This window comes from Vigna unguiculata, chromosome 3 (genome assembly GCF_037176805.1).
Source record: "Vigna unguiculata cultivar grain cowpea cultivar isolate G323 ecotype 2 chromosome 3, ASM3717680v1, whole genome shotgun sequence".
NCBI lineage: Eukaryota > Viridiplantae > Streptophyta > Magnoliopsida > Fabales > Fabaceae > Vigna > Vigna unguiculata.
In genome coordinates this window covers 29,201,864-29,229,679 of record NC_140794.1, presented here as the reverse complement: position 1 = coordinate 29,229,679, position 27,816 = coordinate 29,201,864, and the positions used below count along the sequence as shown (strand labels likewise).

The 27,816-nt window shown below is 34.8% G+C and overlaps 1 protein-coding gene across 4 annotated transcripts; it reads right to left on the bottom strand.

Moving 5' to 3' along the window:
* Positions 1–414: 414 nt before the first annotated feature.
* Positions 415–26,623, bottom strand: PEX1 (peroxisome 1). 4 transcript variants are annotated; one of them, XR_014993278.1, is made up of 18 exons: positions 26,320–26,623; positions 26,056–26,229; positions 24,999–25,098; positions 23,384–23,866; positions 22,134–22,868; positions 21,441–21,532; positions 20,529–20,602; positions 20,199–20,418; positions 11,876–11,969; positions 11,584–11,738; positions 10,661–10,891; positions 9,883–10,083; positions 9,452–9,577; positions 9,315–9,376; positions 8,539–8,656; positions 3,668–3,864; positions 765–839; positions 415–605 (listed from the first exon to the last, which is right to left on the bottom strand). XR_014993278.1 is itself a non-coding variant. In XM_028062868.2 (18 exons), the coding sequence occupies exons 1-17, from the start codon at positions 26,509–26,511 to the stop codon at positions 801–803; spliced, it is 3,381 nt and encodes a 1,126-aa protein (XP_027918669.2). In that variant the 5' UTR covers positions 26,512–26,623; the 3' UTR covers positions 415–605; positions 765–800. The 4 variants fall into 4 exon arrangements, 3 of the variants coding, with proteins under 3 accessions (XP_027918669.2, XP_027918670.2, XP_027918671.2); XM_028062868.2 differs by having other exon boundaries at positions 3,668–3,952; XM_028062869.2 differs by lacking the exon at positions 26,320–26,623 and having other exon boundaries at positions 3,668–3,952; positions 24,999–25,108; positions 26,056–26,194.
* Positions 26,624–27,816: the final 1,193 nt, after the last annotated feature.

Sequence of the window (27,816 nt, the reverse complement as noted above, 5' to 3'; positions counted from 1 at the left end):
TGTTTTCTCAATTTAGAAGATTGTTTTAAATTCTTGAAAAAAGGTTTTAAGTTTTCCATTCTTGCCTTGATTCTTATGAATATTCATGCACTTATCCATTGAGTATTCTTTAAAAAAGTGACATGTTCTTTCTCATTTCTCAACCCATTTTCTAATTTCTTTCGCAAAATGATTTTGTTTTTCATAGGTCTTCTATGAATTACAAATTTGAATCACAGTAGGACATACTTCCACAAGCTTCTTTTTCTATAATATACCTCTTAAATTGATCAAATTTCTATCATCCTAAAGTGTAGGAAGTAATTGCAGGTCTAATTTAAGTGTTTGGCATGCTGCGGAATTAACCAGATATCTTGGCTATGCTACAGCCACCCTGCATTTACTATTCAAGTTCATTTACAATAAAAATATCGATTAGAAAAAAAATTTCGGTGTGCATAACAATAAATAGTGTAAATAAATGATACAAAAAATCATTTTCGTTACATATCTTGACAATCTTTGTGAGACTACAACAAAAATACATTTTTATTGTGTAATTTGTCATAATTCTATTGATATATACACTGACGGAAGGTCATTTAAGGGCTTACTTCAATTGCTGCCTGCAATTTCACAAACCAAAAATAAAATTTGAGAAATTTTTTGTAATATTGCTAGGAGATTTTACATTATCAAATACAACAAATGATGAGTTGAACTATACAAGTTTACTATTAAAGATGTGCACATGAAAAGAGAAGACATTTCAGAGAAATTAATACCAAAGAACATCTTCCACCACATGAATCTTTGACCTGTCAAGCTAAAGTTGCCTTCTTTCCTTTCGAGTCTCTTGACTGCAGAAATTATGTTAACCAATTATAACAAATTAGAGATTTTGCATTGGTGACAAGGATAAAGAGAAAAACATAGATCGCATGTGATTATTTACCGAATAAAACATAGATCGCATGGCATTTGCACTAACATATTTCGAACGAAATGAATTACGCCTAGCCATCTAAACCACTTGTGAATAAGAGTTTAGATAGCTTACACGTATAGAAGTGTAATTTGAGAAACCAAACAAAAACAACTCCATTAACATAATTCAAGTCAATATCACACAACCGCCTATCATCTATACTTTCACATTTAAAGGTTACATCATCATTTTCAGTCACTCAAGATAATTCGTGACAGATTTAGTGATTTTAAAATTAATGATAATTTAGACAAGTATAAAATTTAGAGCATTCAGGATTAGATTAAATGTTTTTGTCCCTAAAAAAATCTGAGTTTTTGTTCTTGTCATTAGTATCCATTACAAAAATACTGAAGTGATTAATGGAGATGACATCAAGCTGACATAATTGAGACTTATACGAAAACTGACATATACATGGATTAAAAACAAAATAATAAATTTAAATGGACTAAACAAAAATAAAATAATATGAACTAAAGGAAAAATGTTTAAATATTAATATACTTAACATCTCCACCTATACACCTACCTCTTCTTTCCTTAGATAAACTTCATTCCTTCTATCTGGTCCTAATTGACGTAGAAAATTATCCAGATTCTAAAAGTCTGAACACAATAACTCTAAACTTCATTACTGACAATGAGGTATCTATAAAGACCAAATTGAGTCACATAGATAACAAGTCACTAACCATTTGGGATATCAAGAGCATAAAGAAGCAAATAATGTCCTAGATTCCTGTAGTTGGACTGTAAAGTTAGATACAATCTAATTGAAAAGGAAAGTGTTTGAATAAGTGACTATTATAAGTCTAACATGAGTTTGAGGTCCAACTATTTGACATGTAGATTATGAATATAGGATTAAAATTATCACATGGTACTCCAACATTAGTTTATTATGACTTCTTGTCGAGTTCTCCACTTTCTTGTGGTCGACCCTCGAGCTACACGTCATCATCAACAACGCCACTTCTTCTTTAACTTCTTCTGTGAGGTTTATCGTCTCTTCATTTCGCTCTCAGACCGAAAATATTTGGAAAAATGTCCGGACTTAACTGAAAAACTTGTACGAGTAGCACTCCTTTGCATAATGGCCATACTTGCCAACACTTGAAGCACTCAGTGTTTAAATTGCTTGATCAATCTCCTCTCCATGGACCTCGTCCACTTCCATGCCAATTTTGTTGACCGGATTGTTCTTTCTCTTCCTGTCCTCGGCTTCTACCACTAGAATCACTTCCTATACCTCCTCGGTATCTTCCTCTTCCTTGAGTGTTTTGAGTCTTTCCCTTCATTTGGAGTAGTTGATCAAGTGGCTCAACCTTCTTCTTCTTCCGTTGCTCATACGCCTCAAGGGACTCGACAAGCTCTTCAACCGTGAGCGTTGACAAGTCCTTGGATTCTTCAATCGCGCACACCACATTCTTGAAATTGTTGGTCAATGACCTAAGAATCTTCTCCACAACTTGGCTAGCGGGCATAGTCTCTCCGTTTCTAGCAAGTTGGTTTGCAAAGGTTTCAACCAAGTTATGTACTCGGCTACTCCTTCAATCTCCTTCTCTCTCATGCTCTCTAGCTCACCCTTGAGCATCTGAAGTCGCACTTGCTTCACTCGGTCATCACCCTTATACACCTTCTCCAAAATATCCCACGCTTCTTTTGAAGATTTGACACTTGCAATCTTCTCAAAGCCAAACTTGTCCACAGCTTGGTACAAGATGTACAAAGCTGCCTTGTACTTCACAAGAGCTTCTTTCAATTGGTTATTTGACCAATTCACAGTGTTGGCTGGTTCTTCAAAACCATCTTCAACCACCTTCCACTTTTCTTGGAGCCAAGAAGAGCCTTTATCTTTAGACTCCAATTGTCATAGTTGACCCCCTTTGTCAACTTAGGCAGGAATACACTCTTTGTAAGACTAGCCATCTCACTCTCTTTTCAAACACTCAAGCTCTCTCTAGCTTCCTTTTTTTCCACTCAGACACTCAAGTTAACTAGCTCTTGATACCACTTTTTAGACAACAACTCTTAACTCTTGTGAAAAAACTTGATTCACTTCTTGTTGTTGTTGTTCATTCATATAATTCACGATACAATTTATAGACTCAATTTTCTGTTTGTTGTGCTCACAAGGACTATAAACTGCTAGTACACTAACTATCCAAAATGGCTAACTCATTAACTACCCACAATGGCTAACTCCTTAACTATTATTAAGACTCCAACAACTAGTTCATTTATGTTTATTTTAAACCCAACAAATGGCACAAATAAAAAATGTATTTTGAATTCTACAATCCGAAATTAACTTTTCTTACTTCTGCATTGTGTAACTCGAAATACAACACCTAATCCTTTACATTATAAATTATACAATACAGAAAACTGTATTGTATAATTTCCCGATAAAACTGTATGAATGAATGCTTTTTACATTTATCACAATGTATGGAGATCCAGGGAGAAAACATGAAGGTGCAGCAAGCAATTGCACCGAAGATGATATAGTTGTCAATTCCGAGAGCTAACTTTTTTTATTCAACATCAATCAAAGCTCATGGGTATCAATATACCTAATAATCTACAACCAACAAGTTCCTACTCATCCACAAAACACAGTGCGAACACAATTTTGTTAAACTGAAGAGATTATAAAAGCGAAACTCATACTAGTTCACGGGAGAAGGGAAAAACCTGGGCAGCGACAGATCTCTTTGAATCCAGGAACTGGTGATATATATTGTAGAGTCTTCTCTTCTCTTCTTCTGAAACAGATGGTCTAGCCTTGGATGCTGTGAACTTTAGAAGAGCATCAGTAATAACGGGTGTTTTTTCTGTCCTTAAGGCATCCACGTTGTCCAGAACATCATGAACTGCTGCAAGCTGCGCATCTGAGAGGAGAGCTTGGAGATCAGCTCCACTGAATCCCTCAGTCATATTAGCTATTGTAGTCAAATCAATATCTTTGTCCATTGCCAACTGAATAATTAAAAAGACTCAGTTTAATTAAATTAGAAAAGGATTTTGTTTGATAAATTATTAATGTTAATTATATGAGGTGAAAGTGGAACTTCCCACTACTAATAGAAGGCGTAAGACTAACAATAATCCTCCCTTGTCAAACATGAAAATATTAAAATTCAAAATTAGGGTAGGTTAATGACCAACTTGACATTTTGCGGTGTGCACATATCTTATGTGGAATTCAATCTCATCTATAGAAGTGAAAGCCAGTGAAATTTCTACACTAGAACCTCAATAGGGCTTGACTCTCCATGGCGACTATAGAATTGATTAAAAGAATTGTGCATATTGGACAGACATGATAATTTATAATTATTAGTAAGATACAATTAGGGAAAGAAAGAAACATATAACATAATCCCTAAATTAAAGCTATACACTATTTCCCTATTTCCATATATTCATATCTTTGACACTCCTCAAATTGGAGCCTATGTATTATATGCACCACACTTATTATCAATACAATCTAAACGAGATCCCTTGAGAATTTTAGAGGAGAAATCAGTCAGTTGGTCGTTGGAAATAACAAAGTTGGTGGTGACAACCATAAGAAGAACAAAGTTGACAGTGACAACCACAAAAATGGAGGTCACAACGTATTTTGCAAGTGAAGTGATCAAAACAAGAGGGAATAAAGAAAATTTGGTACGAGGAACATAAAGTTTGGATTCAGCAACATATGCAATATGAATAGTGAAAAAGTTAAGATTCAACCACAAAGGCCCCAGAGAACTAGACAACAACCTTAGAGTTTTTGAGATTGTATATTTACTTTTTCTTGGTATAGAGGCTTGAAGGAAGGATGGAGCTTGAGATTTGACGCTACCAACCTGTACATTGACCATGATGCAAGTGTTGGAGATGTTGATATTGAGTTTGATGTCGGGTTTGGGTTGTAACATATCGTTTAGATGCATTCTAAGTAATTACTTATTATTGATCTTGATTTGACTAAGTGGATATTTTAGTTCGGAAGTGTTTGAACAGTGGTTGGAATGTTTAAATTTGTTTTCATGGATTATAGTTCTTTTTAATATGTTAAAATGTTTTTAAGTTTTTTAGGTTTTTGGGAAGAGCATTTTACTCAATTAAAACTTTGTTTTAAGCATTTCAGGTCGTGAATCTTGTTTTAACCAATTAAATTGACATTTCAATTGATTAAAATCACTAAAGTATTTAAATGATTTTAATGGATTAAAAAGATGTTTTAATGAATTAAAATGAGCAAACGAGTATCGAAGTTCTGTTTTAATGGATTAAAACAGTTTTTGACCCATTTAAACTATTAGCTACCTAAGCAAGTAATCTCTAGTTATCTTCATGCAATCAAATTATGAAAGTTCAAAAACCTTTCTAAAACATAGAGATTAGTCTTGCTAGTTGAAAAACAATTCTTGGAGTTTTTTTATCTGATTCAATGTCATCAAGATCATAGATTTAGAAGATCACCATTGCTTTTCTTTACAATATTTTGAGTTGAAATTTGTTCAAATGACCTTGTTCCTTAATTTTGTAATCCTGTAGGTGTTTAGTTTTTTACTAGGGTTGTTAAGGGTGTTATCTTAAAATAGGATTCACAAGTAGTGTAAGAGATCTTGTAGGATTAAAGATCTTACGGTGTATTAATTGAACTATGTAAGGAAATAAAGATTTATTTTATTGATAACAATCATACTAATTAGATTCTCACCATCTATATTTATAATAATATTTTTTTTTTAAATAAGGCAATAAGAATGTGTTGAAATGAATAAGAAAATTCTAAAGATATTTTTCCTAATTACTATAGCTCAAAATATTTTTATCTTGATTGTTGTAAGGTTTAAATAAGCTTTTGGTCCTAATTTTCGTTATGATATTTCAAATTGGTCCCCCAATTGTCTCAAATAGACTCCAATTTTTGAAAAATTGATGTAATTTGGTCGTTTCAGTTAGTGTTGTACCAACAAAGTTAAAAATATGTCACGTGTCGGTTCATTATTTTTTGTCTTTATTTTTTGATTTTTTTATTTATTCTTTTATTCTTTTAATTTTTTAATTTATTTTTTTAATTTTTTAAGAAAAAAATTGTCCACATGTCAAGTCAGTATCATGTCATATGGTACTGTCAATGTGACGTGGCAATGGCATTGCCAACTGAGGTCTTTGAAATCTTTGTTAATTTTTCTCATATTGTTTGAATCAATTTAGAAAAAAACATCAAAAGAATCAAATGTAGGAATGGTACTAAATATGTGAATTATGAACTTTCTACATTTTTGTCTCATTGTAGAATTGTTCATGAAATAATGTGTCTAAAATATTGTCCATAAGTCAGTACAACTTGATAAGACAAAACATTGAAATTGGGAAACTCTATCAAAGATAATCTTGACAAAGGTCTTGTCGTTACAACACATGTGCCAACAGGATTTCGAATAGAGGACATTTTCACTAAAGGACTTCCTTAGGGCAAACTCTAGGATCTTGTAGGCAAGTTGGAAATGATTATATTCATTTACCAACTTGAGAAGGAGTATTGTAAATAGTGGATTATTAATGGAATAAAAATATCCTCAATATCTATGCAGCAATTAGGAGAAAATATCTTTATAATCTTGCTATTCATTTTGGCGTAATTACTTTATTTTAAAGGGTTTGAATGTTAGAAATAGAGGTAATGTGATGGGGCCAAAAAGTAAATGGGCGCCCAATGAGACTGTAGCCCATGAACTGAAGCACAATTCAAGATGGGGAAGGGCATATGTGAGAAAGAAGAACCAGGATAATGACGTTGTCGGATTAGAAGAGTGGTTAGTTAGAGGAGAGAGAGAGAGGAGGAATATTTTTCTATTATTAGTATCAGGTGTGGAGAGTAGGAGAGGGCGGTTGTTTTGCTGTTTGTTGAATAGAGAACCTTGTTGGTAAGTCTAGAGGAGCCTAGCTCTGGGCAGTAGGATTGATTATCTTTGCTGTATTTTCTTCTTTTGCAGATAAATCTCAGACCTGACTTATATTTCATTCACCTATTCTCTTTTGTTGCTTGTTTTTGTGGTGTGGATCTGTATCATAATGACAATGTAATTGTATGATTGTTGTTTATTGAAGATTCCACATTGACCAGAGATATGGCCAAACAATAGTATATTAGAGAAACTGGATCACAAACTCAGAAACAAGAAAGAAAACTCAAACAGAGAAAACTGAGAATTTCATATAGAAGTTTCAGAATTATTACAGAAACACCTCTGGCAATTCGAGGGTACAGAAACCTCCTACTATTCACTCATTTTACTATCCTCCCCCCAAAACACATCTGTATATACAAGCTTCCCCATAACATAACTACTAACAGATTTTACAGTTGTTTTAAGTAAAACAAACAACTGTATTTTCCTTTTACCTTGTTTCTTCTTTAATAGACCTTCGAAATAGGAGGTTGTGACAAAAAAGCCCATCCTGTAGATATTATTCGAACTCGTCCCCGTTTTTTAGGGAAAATCTCCGCATTGACTTAGTATAGATATGGGTAATACCAGATTTTTAAATTGGGTATAGGAATGGAATGGGTATGTACATATTTGTCCCGTCCCTGTCCCAATACACATCCCGTCGGCATTTACATCTTTATTTAAATTACTAAAATATCCATAATTTACTAAAATATATAATGAAGGTATATTATATTTTAGTGACTAAATTTTTCAATTTCATTTATCATATCATATCTAATTTTTCTTCTTTTTTTCTATATGTGGGTGGATCGAATGCAAGTGAAACTCAAACTGTTTGCAAAATTAATAGATGTGTTGGTTATTATGGAATTTTAGTTATGTGTAATTGTTTAGTATTTATGTAATTCTTTGAATTTTCTCTAGTTATTTGATACCCTAATTTGAGATTTATACAATTATAATATTTTTCTTAATATTTGATATCTCGAAGAAAAGAGAATATGTTCTTTTATATTGAATATTGCGATAATATCTTGATTTCTTTGCTGGGATTTTTATTCTTTATAGAAATGATTTAATTGATATTTAGAACAATACAAACATGGGTATGAATCTATCCGAGGGATGGGGATGGAACAAAAATTGTGTACCCGTTGGGTTTGGAGACGAGAATGAATTTTTATTACGGAAATGGGATGAGATAATGAAACCCACACCTGCATGTTATCATCCCTGGTGCAAACCTCACTTTATCTAGCCAGTTTTATGAGATTGAGTTAAGTTTAAACTCCACTTCCTTAACTAAAATAATTCTTTATTTCCTTACATAGTTCAAGTCCCTTTCTCTCTTTAACTGAACAACAATTACTATTGACTCTAGGTGGATGTAGTGAACTGGTAGGCATCAGATACATATGATATTTTCTCATGCTTTTGCTAACATTATAACCCTGATTCTATTGCATAACGTATGAACAGGTAAAACATTCAATCCAAAACATTTATTTACCTTGTATATTAAGAACCCCAACAAGATATCATGAGCAATTTGCAAACAAGAAACAAAACATCGACAATACTCATAGAAGTCATGCTAACACATACCTTTCTAGAAAGTACAGCAATAATTTCCAATCTCTCGTGCCATGATGGAAAGTCACAGAATAGAAGACGATCTAACCTACCAGGTCTCAACAGTGCAGCATCAAGTAAATCTGGTCTACTGCTTTCACGAAAAACAGATATTATAATAACCAATGATTAATATCCATTTTCCATTTGTTCTTACTATCACAAGAAATAGTCACCACAAACAAGGGTCAATTGTAAACTAATCGTAGCCAAATCATTATTCCAGCTTAGAAGAGAAGCTTGATAAATGAAAAATATCTCATATATCAAAATTTATTAGGAGTTATAATAAGATGCAACAGTTGAGATAATTAGTGAGCTAAAAAAGTAGGAGGATGTAAGGTGAAGGATTCATTTTGTCCGGTAATATTTGATAATTAAGCTTTGCTCTTTGTAAAAGGAAGAATCCTTTGTGAAAGGGAAAGCATTGGAGAAGTATTCTTTCTCCGTTTCTCTTTTCGATCAATAAAATCTTTCTTTGGTTCATAAAATATTGCAGTTGCAGGACTGCAAAGTTTAATTCATTCAGACTCCTATTTTATTCTATAAATGCTTGCTGAAAAGTTTATCCAAACTAATCCTAAAGCCTGTACCAGAAATTGTCTACGTAACTAATATAAATTAAGTATAAGCCAATTGAACTACAGTCTTCATTAAACTTTATATCCTTTCAGCTAGTCTTTCATCCATGGACACTATCAAAATTTTGTTTTATTTGGGACAAATGAAAACATGTATGAGAAACTAACCTTGTTGCAGCAAACACAAATACACCAGTTAAAATCTCAACACCATCTAACTCAGTCAAAAACTGAAAATTGAAACATCTGAAGTCAGATTTTATTCACGAAAGTAAAAGTTCAAAAAGCAACAAATATATACTGACTTGATTAACAACTCGATCAGTTACTCCAGTATTGTCATGCCCTCTCTTGGGGGCAATAGAATCAAATTCATCAAAAAAAAGTAGACATGGTGCTGCAGCTGCTGCTTTAGAGAAAATATCCCTAACCTGAAACCAGCATTCAACACCCAGACCTTGTATGCAAAATCAATAATTTTAATTTGAAATATTAAAATATATTATAGACAACCAAAGAAACGTCCTACGTCACCTAACAAAAGACATTCATCATCAAATGGCTCCCAGTGACAGTATAAAAAGCTAGTTAGTCAATTGAGATGTATTAACCTTCAGAAAAACCTTTCATTTTATGCAGAGAAATTGAGAAAATATAAGGATTAAAAAAGAATTAAATAAATTCAAAAGTACCATACACCAATAATAACCCAGAGAAGTTCTTATTGGTCTCTTACAGCTTGTTCAGAAGCACCAATGTACTTGTTTAACAGCTCTGGCCCTTTTACTGATATGAATCGAAGTGAAGAAGCAGCAGCAGCAGCACCAACTATGTGAGTTTTGCCACAACCAGGAGGACCATATAAAAGGACATTTGACCGTAACCTCAAAGGTGCTTGTGCAAAAATTTTTGGAAACTTTGATGGCAGCTCTATCATCTGAAATAATTTAACCAACAACGTAAAATCATTGAAATGTCAGAGTATAGAGTAAACATACAACAAAAGAGAAAAATAATTGTTATTAGGCTGCCTTATTGTTAGTCCTCTATCAACTAGAGATACGACTTACATTAGTTTTCTAAGCTTAGGAAGGCCTCACCTTAATAACTAGTTTTGCGGGATTAAATATGTCCTCCACTTGACTTACGCAAGTATTTTACAAATATAACAATACTACCTCTGGACTTAAATATAAACAAATTAGCTAATTTTACACTGATTAAGAATGCCAGCTATGTTCATTAAATGTTGTTCTTAATTTCAACAAATAAAGTACATTTTCAACATTATCCTTAGTCATATTTATTGAGATGATGCCCCGATTTAAACATAAGGGTATTTTTGAGATAATAACATTAAATAAGGTTGAATTCATTGGAATTTTCTTATATCTAAGTCCCATAAACATGACCATATATTTGTTTATATTTGAATCCAAAGGGAGTAAGTGAAAAACACATGATACATAAAATCTAGTGACAGAACAAGATTCTAACATTTCACTAAGTCAGACCTCCTTAATAGCATTTCGAATGTCAACAAGACCACCCACATCATCCCATCCAGAACGGCCATCATCAGAAGCTGATTTTGTAATATCACGCATTGCAACTGGAAGAAAATCAAGCATTGCCTGAGAGAAATCCTCCCTTAGTATAGCTGGACTCTCATGCACATCAATGGAAGCATTAGATGGCAGAAAACGGCGAACAGCAGAATGAACAGTTCTGTCAACTAATATTTCCTGGAAGCAAGGAAGATATTAAATATTTGCATACTTGCAGCTCATACATAGTAATCAACAGTTCATGAATTAATAATACTCAGATTGAAAACCAAACTTCTACATAAGCAAGTGTTGTTCATCAAATGTAAATGATGCCCCTTAGATAATATTAATAATAATAATAACCATTAAATATTGTAGGAACACAAACATCTTTTTATGTTTTTCAAGCTATGATAAAGTAATCTTAAATTTTCTTATCTCTAATCTAGATCATATGCTAATGAAATTTGTGCAGGAATATTTCAATGAATGTTTCATGAACAAATGCACGAACACCTGCCTTTCTTCCTCTACCACTGATAAAAGGGCTTACACCATGACAATTTAATGAAAAGAAAATATAACACCCTAACTCAAAAAAGGGCTTCCGTAAATCCCACAAACTGTGCCGTTTTTCTATTCTTGTTTGTCTTAAAAAAACAAACTCGTTAATGATATAAAGCATGAAATCTGCAGCTGAATGAATATCTATACCATAAATGCATAGACTTCCTATTTTCCTTCTCTCTAAATTTCTCTACTCATGCAGCACATAAAAAACAGAACCACATTCTAAAACATTCACAAAACTGACATTTAGTAATTTTTACACCAGTGAAGCCAAATAAATAACTTCCTACATGATAAATCTAAAAGAAGTAGAATACCAAATCATAACCATCATAACCATCACATTTTACAGCCACGTCAAGCAGGATCTCATCATCGCACTGCAAGTGACGCCTCTGTATTTCATGCTTCAACATAGCCCTGCGCTCAGAGGCTGCAGGAGCAGGAAGCTTTATGTGAAAGTCAAACCTTCCTAATAAAAAGTGAATCAAGAAATCAGCTGCCTGAAGATGAGAAACAAAATGGATATAAAAAATGAAAGATAATGGTCAATATTCTGTTCAAATTTACTATAATCTGACACACATATTACATTCAAAAATATCAAACCTGAAGAGCTTAAAGATTGTGGTATCTTTTCTAGTGATTGTGCAGAAGCTATGAAGGCTATTGGTCCGAATCCACATGATTTTTGCCTCTTCTCCTGTTCAGTGTGCAACAGGCAATAGATTCAAAATGGCATTCAAGAAAGAAAAGTGTGTGCTAAATTGATTTAGCAACAAAGAGAAGACTCAATCTTTTGTGATTAGTATGTGCTTCAGAAAGACTGTTTATTTCTACCAGGTGTAGAACAACTCTAACTTTTATCTAGAGTGTCTTGATGAGGAAAATATTTGTATTTAGTAAAGTATGTACACTTTTAGAAACAATTTTGTAGGAAGTACGGACAAAATAAGAGGGCAGTACAAAAAGAAATGCGATGACATACGGTTGTAAATAATAAATATCTTCATAAATATTTAGAAGATCCCAAATTGATTGCCTTTTTTCCTTTAGGGACTATTGTTCATGTTAGAAAAGAAAATTCCAGTTGAGGAGAAAGTTTGGCAAATTTATTATAGAAGGAAGTTCAAAAATAGAATGTTTATAAATAGACTTTCTGTTTGTTTTAGTGGGATAATCATGGTCTAATAGTTCGTGGTGGCTGGGGTATCCAGTAGGAAAGGGGACAGACAACTCCTTTGAGTAATCTGTTTTGCTTCATTTAGTCCAGTAATACATTAAGGGGTGACCCTTTTTCTGTAGTTTTTCTTTTCTTCCTGAAAATCCAACAGTTAGTCTATAACAGGAAGACAGAATCATGTGAATTGTGTGGCAAAGATTAAAAAGTCACCATTCCGCTTCAAATTCTACTCCCAAAGGTAACAAGTAATGGTAGAGAGAAAGCAAAAATGAATCCACAAAGCAAAGCTAGGAAATCTTGTTGCTCATTCCAAATATAGCTAAACCTGACACGTTTACCAAAAACATAATTATGCACCTACCTCGTAGATAGTATATAAGGATGGCAAAAATACTCGTGCCCGCGGGTATCCACGAATATAATCTGCGACGGGTGGTTAGTACGCGTGGGTATTTATTACCCGCAGGTAACGGATAACAGGTATTTTAATATCCGCTTATAAACGAGTCGAGTAGGGGTATCATACTACCCGTACCTGCAGGTACTCATTATCTACAAAAAACTAAAATTATAATTTAATTTATATTTTATTAAGTTAAATTTAATTAAAATTAAAATTTAATTTATATTATATTTTATAATTTTATAATTTTATTTAAAAAATTTATAAAATATATATTTTTGTTAAATATTTGTGGGTATGCGGGTTATCCACGGGTATCCGCAGGTTTCAAAAACATACGCGAGTATTTTTTTAAGCCGATAAACGGACGGGTAGCGGGTGAATTTTTTTTCTTTGTGGGTCGAGGTACGGGAGGCACTATCCGTGTCCAGCCCGACCTGTTGCCATCCCTAATTGTATAGTCACTTGCTGCATGAGTGCAACAAAACAGGAAAATATGGTCTAAATATCAAAGGGTCGTTGGTTTGAAAGATATTGAGAAAAGAGAAACTGAGAAGGCATACCATGAATTTTGTGTTTAGACCACAATGTAACTACTAAATTCATAGAAGAGAGCGTAATTACAGAATATTCAATTATCCTATTATAAATTGTTGACATATTTTAGGAAGTTTTAAATTTTATTCTATCAAGAAATTTTAGGAAGTTTCAGATTTTTATCCCTATTGGTTTTAATTATGTATATTAGTTGTAGAGTTGTCAAAGTGGGTTAGAATCTGTGGGCCAACCCGGCCCACCATGGGTTCAGACCGGGTTGGGTTGAAATTCTTTTACAAATTTCAGTACGGGATTAATTTTTGACCCGCCCCACCAAGAATCCGACTCGGGTTGAACCCGTGGTGAGCCGGGTTGACTCACCAACCTACCTGCAGATAAAGGGTCACATAATTTTTTTGTATTTGGGTTGGGTTGGCAAATGCAAACATAATATTTTTTGTTATTTTAGTTTATATTTAGTATTTTTGGGACGAAAGAAAAAAAATTGTATTTTTCTTAATTAAGTGAGCCAGTTAGCCAACCCGTTTAACCCACCAACCCGTGGTGGGCCGGACCGGATTCGAATTTTTTTGGCTCACTAATAAATGAGCCAGGTTGGGTTAGCTCATTAAGTGGCCAACCCATAGTGGGTCGGGTAACCCATTTTGACAGCTCTAATTGGTTGTATCTTGGCTTCATTACTAGAATATCAATCCCACAATATCAGGGATTTGTTTCCTAAACTATCCAATCAATGTGTGTGTGTGTATATATATATATATATATATATATATGTGTGTGTGTGTGTGTGTGTATATGTATATATGTCAAAGATGTTCGTAATGAGACTAAATAAGAAATTATTTTCTTCTATTTTTTGTATAAACTAGTAACATAAGCATATTGTTGGAGATCCCACACCAAGTATAGTTAAGGCCAAATTATACAATATAAATAAATACAAACTTCACCTTACAAATCAGTTATGCGAAATCGAGTTAGGCTCAAAGTCTACTGTGTAAGATAGTATCAAAGTCTATTGGAGTGAAGTCTATTGGTTTTGTCATGCCACCTACTATTGGACCACTCTCCAATATCTGGTCTCACACTAGAGATGTCCAATCCTCGATGTTAAGGGGTGTATGGAAATTCAACATCAACTAATTGCCCTTTTAATTTACTATTTGCAGCCCAATAGACACAATCTCGAGATATTGTTCTCACCTTCACTTGAAATAAGGTTAGCTTGCAAGATCAAATATCAAGTCAGACAATTGACCTCGAATGTGAGTTACATGGCCTTTACTATCCATATCCACAATTGTGAATATGTGCATCAATGGTTTGTCCAATGATTTAAGCCATGAATGAAGAGATGAGTGCCTTAGAAAAGAACCAAACATGGGAAATTGATAGAACACTAGATAAAAATTCAGTGGGATGCAAATGGGTTTTTAGTCTAAAGTATAAATTTGATGGCACATTAGACCGTTACAAAGCAAGGTTAGTTGCCAAAGGATATACTCAGACTGATGGTGTTGATTATTAGGAAACATTTGCTCCGGTGATAAAGATGAATACGGTTAGAATCATTCTCTCATTGGCAACTTATTTTGGTTTGGAATTGCAACAATTTGACGTGAAAAATGCTTTCATGCATGGAAATATAGAGGAAGAAATATACATGGAAATTCCTCCAGGTTTTAGATCTACTAAAGGAGGGAATAAAGTGTGCAGGTTGAAGAAAGCTTTGTATGGGCTTAAGCAATCCCCTCGTGCTTGGTTTGGTAGACTCACTCAAGCTATGATCTCTATGGGGTATCGACAGAGTCAAAGTGACCATACCCTGTTCATCAAACATTCCCAAGAAGGTAAACTTACACTACTCTTGGTCTATGTTGATGATATGATTGTTGCAGGAGATGATGAACATGAGAAACAAATCTTGAAAGAAAAGCTTGCTGCCCAATTTGAAATGAAGGATCTAGGAAAATTGAAGTACTTTCTTGGGATAGAAGTAGCTTACTCAAAGAAAGGCATCTTTACTCCCAACGAAAGTATGTTATTGATCTTCTCAAAGAAATGGGTATGATTAATTGCAAGACTACTGGAGTTCCTATAGAACAAAACCATAGAATTGGGAATGATGAAGGCAATTCTACAATAAATAAAGGCCAATATCAAAGACTTGTAGGGAAGCTCATCTACTTAGCACACACCAGACCAAACATAGCTTATGCTATCAGTTCATGCAAAATCTAAGGGAGAGACATTTGTAGGTTGTAAACAAGATTCTTCAATATTTGAAGAAAAGTCCAGGAAGGGGATTATTGTTTAAGAGAAATGAAAAGTTAATGATGGAAGTGTATACTGATGCGAATTATGCAAGGCCTATCATAGATAAAAAAAATCCACTTCAGGATACTACATGTTCTTGGGTGGAAATTTGGTGACTTGGAGAAGTAAGAAACAACATATTATTGCAAGGTCTAGTGCTGAAGCGGAATACCGAGCTATGGCACAAGGGGTGTGTGAATTGCTATGGATGAGAACTATCCTAAATGATCTTAAAGTGGCATGTGAAGAACCTATGATCCTTTATTGTGATAATAAATCAGCCATTAGCATTGCTCACAACCCAGTTCAGCATGATAGGACTAAATACATAGAGATAGATCGACACTTTATTAAAATGAAACTAGATAGTAGCCTTATCACTACTTCCTACATCCCATCTGGACTTCAGTTAGCATAGATCTGTTCATGAAAGGTCTTCCCACTAAGCAATTTCATAATTTCACATGCAAGCTGGGAATGATAGATATCCATTCACCAACTTGAGGGGGGGTGTTGTTAGTTAAATACTAAATACAATATTAAAAGTTGTTGGTAGTATATTAAATGTATTACTAGAAGTTATTAGAAGCTCTTAGAAGATTCTAGAGATCTCTTGTAATTATTACTTAAGGTTTGAGATCTCTATATACAGAGAAGTTGATGTATTGTTTCAGTGGAATTAACAAAACAATAAAATTCTTTCTTTCAGATTATTCCTTTCAAGTATATATTATTGTTATACCACAATATTAGATCCTATTAATCATATATTATTGTTAGCTATCTCTTCCTCACATCCTCTACCAAATCCCTACAATCTTTCCTCTTTCTTTCTTACACTTTTAAAGTCAAAGTCAGCATGTAGTGACCTAAGGTCATGTAAAAGCTCAGGGACTGTCTTGGCTGTAGTTCAGCAGTTCAGATAACACAGATAGGTCACTGATTTCAGCCAAAGATGAGAAAATGTCATATGGAGCCAATGGTGGATAGTGACGACAGTAGAAGCACTCTGTTTTTTTAACATGTAATTTGCTTTTGCACTCTGTTTTTGAAATTGTGATCAGCTTTCTCGAAGGTTACACCAAGACACACCACATTTTGGAGTGACTAGTACCAAAGACTGGAGGTGGGTGGACCTTGATGATGCAAAGCCTCTGGCAAGCTTAATGGCCTTTTGTATTCCTCATTCATTTTGGTATTGCATAGTTCAGCAACCTCTGAAATGAGTTTCTACCTTTTCTTCTTATTTGTACTGTGGCAGAATGGTTCAACATCAGAAACGTTTTCCTTCCCTTTCTACTGAGTTTCCACCTCTCTTTTCAGTAATAACTCCAAATCTCTTCGGGGATGTCATCTGTTGTGCTCATTGGTTGCTGCTCTACCGTTGTCTGATGTGTCTGATTCTGTGATGTGTTGATTTATTGCTTTTTCTCTCATGTTCTCCCAATTCCTTCCTATTAACATATCTACTTATCTCTGGTATCCTATCCTCCTTCTCTGTCTGTATTCCAATTTCATATCCATTATCATACTAGACTATTGCAGACACCAGCAAAGTAAAAACAATTTTCATCTCCCCATAAATGATTTTTTCAATTAAAAATTGAAAGCTAATTGAACTAACCTATTCATAAGTTCTGTAAAGATAAAAAACCTATTGAAGACTTAAGAAGAGGGATAATCCTGGTAACCCATATACACTTTTTTCACAACCGCAGTTGTCGCCGTCAGAGCCATTGTTCAGATTGGTAACCCCACCAATCAGATCGTCTGGTCCAGCAACCAATCACAATGGTGGGAATCATATGGTGATGAACATAAAAAATTACAAAGATTCGCTATTTGAGTATTGAGTTTGACTTGTAGTTCATCCACTTTTTGAGCATGATTGGAGTGGTTTTGAGCATAATTGGAGTGCTTTTGAGAGAGTAGGAATTTAAATTTATGAAATTGATTTTATAATTATTTTTTAGAGGCTAGTATTGTAAGGCCCACTTTTCGTGCTGCCCTTTTCCTTAAGGCTGCCCCTAACCATTGGGCCTTAGGGCTGGCCCAGAAGGGGAAAAACTGACCTAAATTTGCCTAAACCCTAATCCTGGTGCTTTTTGCGTAAAACAGATTTCCGCACTTCCTTGAGCTGCTACTGTTGTTTCTCTACTAGGGTTTGAGACATCCTTGTCTTCACCATAGTTCAACTTCTTTTCGCGCTCATGTAAGTTAGTCTCCAACTCATATCACATTTCCCTTGGTATATTTCGTGTTTTTCCAATTAGGGTTCGTAGTGGGCTCAATCTTAAGATCTGTTCCACTGTTTTCCAGTTTTCCAAGCCTATTCTCGGAGTTGTTGTGCTCTACGTTTGCTTGCCAAAGTCCCTTATCAGCCCTTTCCAGGTAAGGAAAGCTAGGACCTTCGGTTGCTTGTGTTTTTCCGTTGTTTTGCTGTCATTTCGTGTTTGTATGGCTTGGTTGTCGTTGTGTCTGATTTGGATTAAGTTAAAGCATGTTTTGGTTCGTGGTTTTGGCTGCTGTACGAGAAAACAGTGGCGAGTGCTGGTTTTCTCGCCCAAGCGAGCTAGTCTCGCCTAAGCGAGATTATCAGAGGCTCAACCAGGATTTTGCTACTCGAATTGTCGCCTAGGCGACGTGCGTTCTTTTTAGGCAAGGAGTGGTCTCGCCTGAGCGAGACCTCGCTGCACCCACTGTTTCCCTGTCAAGCTCTCGCCTGAGCAAGACAAGTTAGCTTGAGCGAAACTGCGGCAGGTTTTGGTGCTATTGTTGAATGGTGTACTGATGTGTGGCTTGCTTGTCTGATCTAAATGTTGTACTTGAGGGGTTACGTGATGATGCCATGATAATATATGAGTTTGAGATGGAAATGGTATGTTACTTTATTGGGTATGAATCGGGAAGCATGAGTTGTATGGTTTGTTGTTTATACATGATATTAATGCTATGGGAAATTCTTGATTGTTGGGTGGAACATGTATAAAGTGTGGGTAGGGCGTAATTCCATGGCTCTCGTAGTGAGAGATCTTGGTGGCGCCTCATCAGTTGAACGTAATCCCATGGACCCTCGTAAGGGGAGTCCCTGGTGGTGCCTCAACATAAGGACGTAATTCCACGCGCGTGTCATGGTGGTGCCTTTTTTTTCCAGGGCGTAATTCCACGAATGCCACGTGGTGGTGCCGGTATAATTCCGCGAAGGCCTCGCGGTGACGCCTCATTGCTAGGACATAATTCCACTGCCACGTGGTGGTGCCTCATTATGCGTATCCGGATAGTCAAGTCTTGGGAGTCTTAATTGATTTTGGTAATCCATGTGTGAATGTCTGTTGTTCATGTTTGACTCTGAGATTTGCATGTTGATTGTTGTAATATAAGAGTTATGTACACTAGCTTACCCCTGTTTGCTTGTTTAGTTGTCTTGTATGTGGTTCTTCTCCTATTGCGATGATCATCGATTCTATTGATGTGAGCAGATGGGAGGGCTCCTGGCAGTGGTAATGGTGATGGAAATGCTACATCTTGATGGATTGGACGGATCTTGGGCCCACTATGAAGCCCATCGCTGAAGGATTTTATTAGTTATGATTTTCTTGTCTGAACAAGACCTAGTATAATTATTTGTTTTTCCAGTGTATTTCTGTTTGGGCTGTGTGGAGCCATTTTCATGTAATTTGGGTATATCTGACGTATTGTATATCTTTATACCCTAAATTCCGTACTCTCTGAATAATCATGTATGTGATGTTTTATTAATTTGAGATTATCCAGTTTTTGGGATGTTACAAGTATGATGTGTTAATTAATTTTATAATTATTTAAGTCCACACCAAGAAAAGAAATTAATTACATTAAAAGACCATGAATGATGTGGTCTTTGTGATGGCTAATTCAAAATTGAAGAAGAAGGATGTTAGGAAAACAAAGGGCTATAACATTAAAGATCTTGCTTCCGATGAAGACATCTTAGTTGAAGTTGGAGAAGATGGAGATGCTAGTAGAGGTGGTGCTGCTGCACCTATGGATGATTTGGAGGTTCCTCCAATTATCTATAATGATGAAGGTCATGGAGGAGAGGAAATTAATGAAAGTGAAGATCATGTGGAGGTGGATGATCATTATCCTGCATCTGATATGAAAGATTTCCTTGGATCCTTTGTTTGTATTAAACATTTATGAATTGATTTGTTTTATGCATGACCATTTTATGAATTATGAACCTATTTTAAGTTGTGTTATGAACGATTTTATGAATTAATTTTATCCTTTATATTTTTTTTAATGATGCACCTTTTATGAACATAAGTTTTCATCAACACATAACTCTTACGGGTCGAGTTACAATTTTTTATCCCCTCTCCAATCCCCTTACAACCCTCAAGTGTAACAACATTGGTGACAAGGAACAATAACATACATAAACATTTCAGAGAAACCGCATTGAGTAACAATTGAGGCGTATTTCTTACCCCATATTCATCCATGATGTCAACCAGAAAATCTGTGAGTCCAGCAACAGATATTGACTGCTGAGATCCTTCAGAGTCAGGGGAAGAAATTATGCTATCAAGATCATCAAAGATAACCACAGAAGGAGCATGGTTTAAAGCTTCAGTTACATGGTTTGCAAGTTCTTGGCGAATAACTGGGACCTTCTCAAGGGCAAATTTTGAGCAGGAAATAAAAATTCTGCATAACATTGAAAGCTAAAATTATTAAATCTAAACAGGAGCCAATTGAAAATTACAATAATTGGGAAAATCATAAAGGAACAACTAAATTAGAATTAATATCAATACATGTGTGCAAAGATGTCTTCGTGGTTCTCAAGGGATTTTGCCACAGTTCTTGCTAATATAGTTTTCCCAGAGCCCTGGGAAAAATATTTAAATGTCAAATGCATTGTATTCACACGTCAGATTGGTAACCTTTTTTTGTGGCCAGATCAACAATATGAAGTAGATATGAAAGAATCACTAAGCATAATGTGAAATCTTAATATGAAGAGCTAAATTCTCAACTCAAAGATAAGCACAGCAGACAGTAGTTTTGTGATGTGATGTGATGTGATGTGATGTGAAGCAACTCTAAAACAAACTTCAGCCAATTTGAGGTGGTTCAGTAGGCCTCACTTCATGAAGAAACTAAAACCAAGCTAAAAAAGAAAGGTTAACACAAACTGAAAATGAATTTTACTCGTTGAAGTAAAAGAACAGTATTTATACAACTCAGTAGCTTGCTATGCAAGCTATGCTGACTAGACTATAGCTCATCTACCTACCTAACAGTCAGCATAAGTTAGCTAGTTACTAATAGATACTAAAGTAATAACGGGTGTAAACTATTCCATACAACTTTCCTTTAAATTTATCAAAGATAAATTACAAAAGAAGAAAGATATCTTAGTATGTTTTCCAATTTAGCTTTTATTGTCATAAGGTAATTATTCCTTGGCACTTTTACAGGCTACCACATCTTTAATCAGTCAAGTTATCAATATATCCTAAACTGAAAATACACTTTAGCCAAAATTGATAGCAAGCAATGAAATGAAAAGTGGAGTCGCGGGATATGGTCAAATTATAATATATAAGTAGATGCAAATCTAACTTTACAAATTAGTTTTATAAGATTGAGTTTGACTAAAAATATACTTTCTAAAAGCCATATATGTTTTATATTGAACTTACGAAGGTTTATGTTGTACTCACAGGTGGTCCATATATGAGAACATGTCCAGGGAGTGGCAAGTTGTGTGAGCCAAACCACAAACCAGATGCCGAACATAACAATATCAACATTCCTGCAGCCAGCAAAAGCAGCAAATTAAGTATCACCAAAGGGCATCTCAGTGCCACAGAATGCAAGTGATATTTACGTGAATAAATTCAAATTAATGAGCAGCAGGCATCAAGGAGGAAAACAGATGAATCAAGCATACCTCAATCCAAATTCTAACAAATCATCCATATTAACAGTCCAAAGTAACTAGGAAAAATAGGGAATCTTACACAACAAATAAGTTCAACAGATAAAACAGGTAGAACAGGATTAAAAACCACTGAGCTCAACTAAAAATCAAATTCTCAGGGATGTTATTCACATGAGATCTCTATAAATAATTCCCTTCAGTATCCTTCCCAATCAATCATAACAACATATGAAAAGGTTATGGTCATGCTTAAATTTTATGTACAAACATTTTTTGTATCCTTTATTGCCAAGGGTTATATCTTTGTACATATCATTTGGACATTTTCCTACTTGGCTTGGTACATCTATTAACAATAATCATGAAGGATCAATTAAGATTTTTATTGGGGAAAAAATGCCATGAGAACAATCAATTGAAAAAGTAACAGGCACTTCACCCCCTCCACCTCCCATCCCCAAAATTGACCTACTGTTGATAACATCATCCGCAGTTTTCTCCATCCAGCCAAGGGGAGATAGATTTGAATTAATGTTGTCTTCAGACGTTCTCTCTTCTATAGAAATAATAGACACAGGATCACACAATTTCATCCTTTCAAAAACCTTCAGGTCCACAACATTAATGTTATCATGTTCTCCACCAAGACCAACTTCATATGCACGAAGTTTCCCATTATGCAGATATTCTTCACCAAATGTCAATAAAAACAACAATTCAGCTGCATTGCTACTATTCTCTGAAGGACTATAGGCGAACTGAGCCTTCCCATCACTCCCAAGCTTGTAACAGCTTACTTCAAAATGAAGCAAGGTTTTATCACCCATAATCAAGGAACTAACCTCCATACCTGAAATAGAAGTAATTGCCTTAAGTTGTGTGATATACCATAGTCTTACAAGATTCTGTAATCCCCTGTGATTCTGCGATTGATTTGTAGTTTCTTCCTCTGCTTTGTAATTGGATTCATAGGAGACAGCTTCTAGAACTTTATTTTGGATTGACCAATCTATTGTCTCCACAAATAAACCTGATGCAGCTTTCGCTTGGACTTTTTTATCAATGTGATTATTCCGGTCATGAGAAACTTTTAGACCATCTTTCTCAACAGAATTCTCCTGACTTAGTAGTTTGAATTGACACGGAAAAAGAGAGGTTGAAGGAATATTTTTTTCCAGAATAGTATTGCATGCCTTCAAATAAACCCCTATTCAATCACAAAGGCAATATTCTTGTTAAAATCAGATATAAAAAATGAAGGAAGATAAATTTTCAACTGCAATATACATTGAACACTGAGAGAGGAAAAATTCTCAGAGATACTAAGCTTAATATCATTGGAAAATCTATAATTATACTCTTGCTAAAACCAACAAATCCACAAAAAAAGGAGCAAACTTCCATAGACCCTTCCACTATAAATTTCTTCAAATGCCATATTTCAAGTTTGTTTACCTGGGCAAACCTACAGTTTTTCAAAATAAAAAACAGCTTATTCCCTAATCAATGCCTGACAGCTTGATGCACAGTCAAAATGCAATTAGAGACTGATTGTTTCCTAACTATAGAAACAGATAACCTAAACACCAAACATAAAATACGTTTAATAATAATTTGCTGGGTGCAATATTCCACACAATTAAATTCATGAGAAAATAACCTGCAATTGATTGTTAAATAGAAAGGATCCAGTAAGATGGATATTAGGATAAATTGACATACATGAACGTAGGCTAGCTCTCAAATAAAGGCGAAGAGACTTAGCTACCATCACATGTCCTTCACCCACAGATTCTGAAATCATCAACTGAACAATTGCTTGTCGATATTCTATATTGTCAGTATATACATTTTCAGCTTCATTAGTACTTGAACCACCTCTGTTTTTCATAATATTAGTTCTTGAAATGTTAACGTTTTCCTTGGAAACTCTGGGTACTATCAAAACCAACTGAAGCATGCTGAATGAGTATTTTTTGGCTGTTTCAGGGTGAACAAAAGCAACAGTAGTAAGCCCTACATTAAGGTCAACTCCTTGGACATGAGTACTGGTACTACATAATCCTTTTGGATCTTGTAAACGAAGCAGCATCTTAGAAGTGTGTTCTTTATTAGAGGAGTCTTGACGTGAATCTCCTGGTGAATCCAAACTTCTTTTGCGGCTTTTTGGAGCAACAGCAACTTTAGTTTTTCGCATTAGTTGCACTGTCAAAGTCTCAGGTGTTAGATTGATAATCAAAAGAAACTTGTTTACATTAGAACAGTAAGAATCCACTGAATAAGAGAATAATAAATAATTATGTATAATACCACCTGTTGACTTTTTAGGAACAAAGGCAGTTCTTAACAGAGATAAAAACAGAGAGATGCAAATCTAATAAAATACTGATATTGCTAACTGCTGCACTTTTATTATTTTAATGCAATGTAATTTAAATACATTCAGGAAAAAACAAACTAAGATATCAGGTTTCACGATTCTAGCCACTGCACTGATAGCTTAGCTAAAAAATAGGGAATAGTTAATCCACTAACAACAAATTGAAACAGAATAAATTTGACTTATTTAAAACTGAAACAAGTCTGAAAAGTTCCTAAATTATGAAGCATCTAAAGGCACGTTCTCAACACCAACCTTCTCACCTACCCCCAATATGAGATACCCTCCTACTTAATAAGATTTTAGAAGTTAGCAATCATATTGTACAGTAATAATGAAAAGAAATGTGTATAGGAGAAAATTTAAGTCCCAAATTAAGTACATATTTCCCTAAATCATCAAATGTACTGTTTATAAACCATTTATGACAGTTTCATAGCAAGGTAATTCATCCACCACACACAAAATGACACATTGATAATAAATTATCCAAATGTTTGATAGATACTGTAAAATCATTCAACCTATAAATTCACAAGCAGAAGACTTGAATATATAAAAAATAAATTATATGACTACCACCATACACTAAAGCAATAATGCTGCCCAATTCCTATACATATTTGGGATAGATCTCACCAAGCAGCAGTAGAAGCAAATCAAACAGTGTCTAACACATCTGGAAAACTCAAATAAATATCCTAGATTTAAGATGAAAGAGAAAACCCCTGATTATGAAGAACATCATTTGCACTTTTATTTTGGCATCTATATGATAACTACGTCTCTATCATGTTTGTCACAATAGTTCAAAAGGGTATTTCTAGCTTACACATGAAAAGGGTATACACGTGAAATGAAAGCAAAAACTACATTGTCATTAATGATATTTGCAGCTTAGATCAAGCACATGATAAAACCAAAGAACTATAGAGACAGAAATAGGTATCATCTTACCCACCACATTCTTCGGATCAACAGAAGCCACTTGAAATGTGATGACAGTATGACCATGCAACCACAAAGGAAATCTCATCCCTTCATAGACAATCCTGACCTGCATCAAGCTACCCACATCATTATATAAATGTAACATAGAGAGATCAAATAGACTCATTTCTTCTCAAACTGACTGATTTCCTTTTCATATAGCCAGTAGAAAAGACAAGGGGCAAAAGAATATAGTTTAAATAATAGAAAATATAGTATTTAGATCCAAAATGAAAAGTTCTCTGAAAGAAAATAAAGAAAAGTGGTGGTACACAAAGACCTCTATATATCATACTCGCCTTCAACACCAATTACTTCTCTCTGTCTCTCATTCTATCACATGATATCACCTAGCATGTCTACTTTCTCTCTCTCTCTCTTTCTAGATGTTAAAGTAGCATTTGGTCTCCACTAATCTTCCAAAGAAGAAAGGGAGTGTCTATTTCCACTCCCATGTCTGTACAGTCACTCCCATTTATCTTTTTTTTATGTAAAATTTATTTTCTTCTTTATTAATCAAACTAGTGCCTAAGACATTCACACAAAATTTCACTAAATAGCAATGGCAATGGACACATTAGAGCAGCAACAAACAATGACAAAGAGAAAACATATGCCGCAATTATTACAATTAAAACGAAGACATACCTGACAAAATTCTCAATAGTTACATTCCAATCCATAATTAGGATTTGATAGAATAAATTTATCCATAAAATCTCACAAGAAAATAAAGACAAATGAAGAAGCTTTTCCATAAGATAAAATTAGTTTATGCATAAGTTAACTTGTAAAAGTTCTCTCCTATTAGCTTCTCCAAAAAAATTATTTAAGTTATGCATAAAATAATTTTAACTTGTGAGTTTGTTCTGCTTCAAAAAATTTATTTGGATAACCTTTTAGTGTTGTAACCTTTTAGTCTTAAAACAAGTACATGCAACTGAATTTCAATATCTACTTTAAATTACTTTCGATCGAATAGTAGTAAGCCGGGGTAAAGTAAGTGTCCAATTCCATTGCGTACCTGGTTGAGGATTATACCCTCGGCTAGGTCGGCGTTGAGCTCCAAAATTTCCCAGTCATCCTCCGTGTTCGGCTCTATGGTGACGAGAGAAGCGTGCGGCACATTGGGAGCAGCTCTCACTTGAACAGTAGCGTGATTCGGCAAGGAAATGCACTCCGCAAATCGAGAAGAAACCTGCACAAGTTATTTTGGAGGCTTTATATAGAATTGAAACTGAAAGCGAGTGAGTGAGAAGGTGCAAGGGGAGAAGTTGAAGTTCCGTACCTCTATGGCGGAAGAATCAGAAGTGGCGCCGGACCAAGAGACGAACCAGGTGTGAGGAGGAGAGCGAAGCTCGAGAGCGAGGATTTCAGGAAGCGGTGTCGAGCGCGTTGACTGAAGAGTTTGGATGAGTGAGAGGGGAAGGGATACGAAACAGGAGTCTATGCCTCCCACCACCTTCACCTCGAACTCCATCGGACGGAATGGAATTAGGTAACCTAAACACACATATTCACTTTCTCATTATCATACGAACCAGGTTTCAGTTTGAGAGGGATGATTGACGAAGACTCTCATTTCTACTCTTCATCCATAAAACATCAATAAAAATAAATTAATATAAAATAGGCTTAAATACCTTTTTTCGTCCTATTTTTCGTAGTGTTTGTTGCGGATGGTTCTCATTTTTACCAAATATTTGAAATGATCTTCACTTTTGTAATTCGTGTTTAGTTTAGTTCTTTTCTGTGACGCCGTTTAAATCAGTAACGAAATATTGTACATGTGGCATTATTTGTATTACATTGTACTAGGGTGTATTACGCGTACGGTACATGTGTAATAATTAGATATTTGGAGATAAATAAGTGAGCTAAGTTTTTTAAAATGAATTGTTAGGCAGTTGGTCAGTTGTTGCAATCTTCTTCCTCCATTTCCAATTTGTGTTGCTGCAATCTTCTTCTTCCTGCAATCCCATGTCACTATCTCAATCTTCTTCTTTTATCTTTGGTTGTAATCGTTGGAGGCAACAATGTTGGTGGTTCAACAAGAGATGGGGATTAACCCGGATTTGTAACTGTAGAGAGAACATCACAACATTCCAACCACAAACAAATCCAAAAACAAGAATTACGAAAACCCTAACCCCAACTGATTCAAATGTGCAAAATTTATCACAACCTTGAATACCGTAAACCCACGAGCAAAGCACTTACCTCGTCGATGATGATCAACTGGAAAATTGAAATCAAACAAACAAATCGCCAAGTCCAATTGCTGCTTCCTTTGCAAATCAGAGATGAAGAAATCGCTTGTACTCGTCAATCCCTAATTGCAGCACGACCTAATTGGAAAATTTTTGCCCTAAATTGAAAAGTTAACATTAATAATCCACCTGTACAGTACACGTCATACACTCCATTACAACATTACAATGTAATACAAATAGTGTCACTTGTACATTACTTCGTTACTGATTTAAACGGCGTCACATAAAATGACTAAATTAAACACGAATTACGAAAATGAGGACCATTTTAAACATTTGATAGAAATGAAGACCATCCGCAACAAACACTACGAAAATGAGGACGAAAAATGTATTTAAGGTGCATTATAGGTATGGCCGCACTCTATCATTTTTTTCCTGCATCCATTAAACGTGAAATACCACAACTGACCTTTTTACCTTCTTTTACTTTAACTCTACTTTATTTTACGGTATCATCTTCATCTCTGGTTCTCCAGCTTTAGTGGTCGCATCTTCTTCCCAGCCTTTAC

Coding starts and splice junctions, on each gene's coding strand:
- PEX1 (XM_028062868.2), bottom strand. CDS start 26,511: ATGGAGTTCGAGGTGAAGGTGGTGGGAGGCATAGACTCCTGTTTCGTA. Junction 11,970..20,198: donor ACATCATGGATGAATATGGG/GTAAGAAATACG, acceptor CACACTGAACAG/GAGAAGAGGCAAAAATCATG. Junction 10,084..10,660: donor TTCGAAATGCTATTAAGGAG/GTCTGACTTAGT, acceptor AAATTATTTCAG/ATGATAGAGCTGCCATCAAA.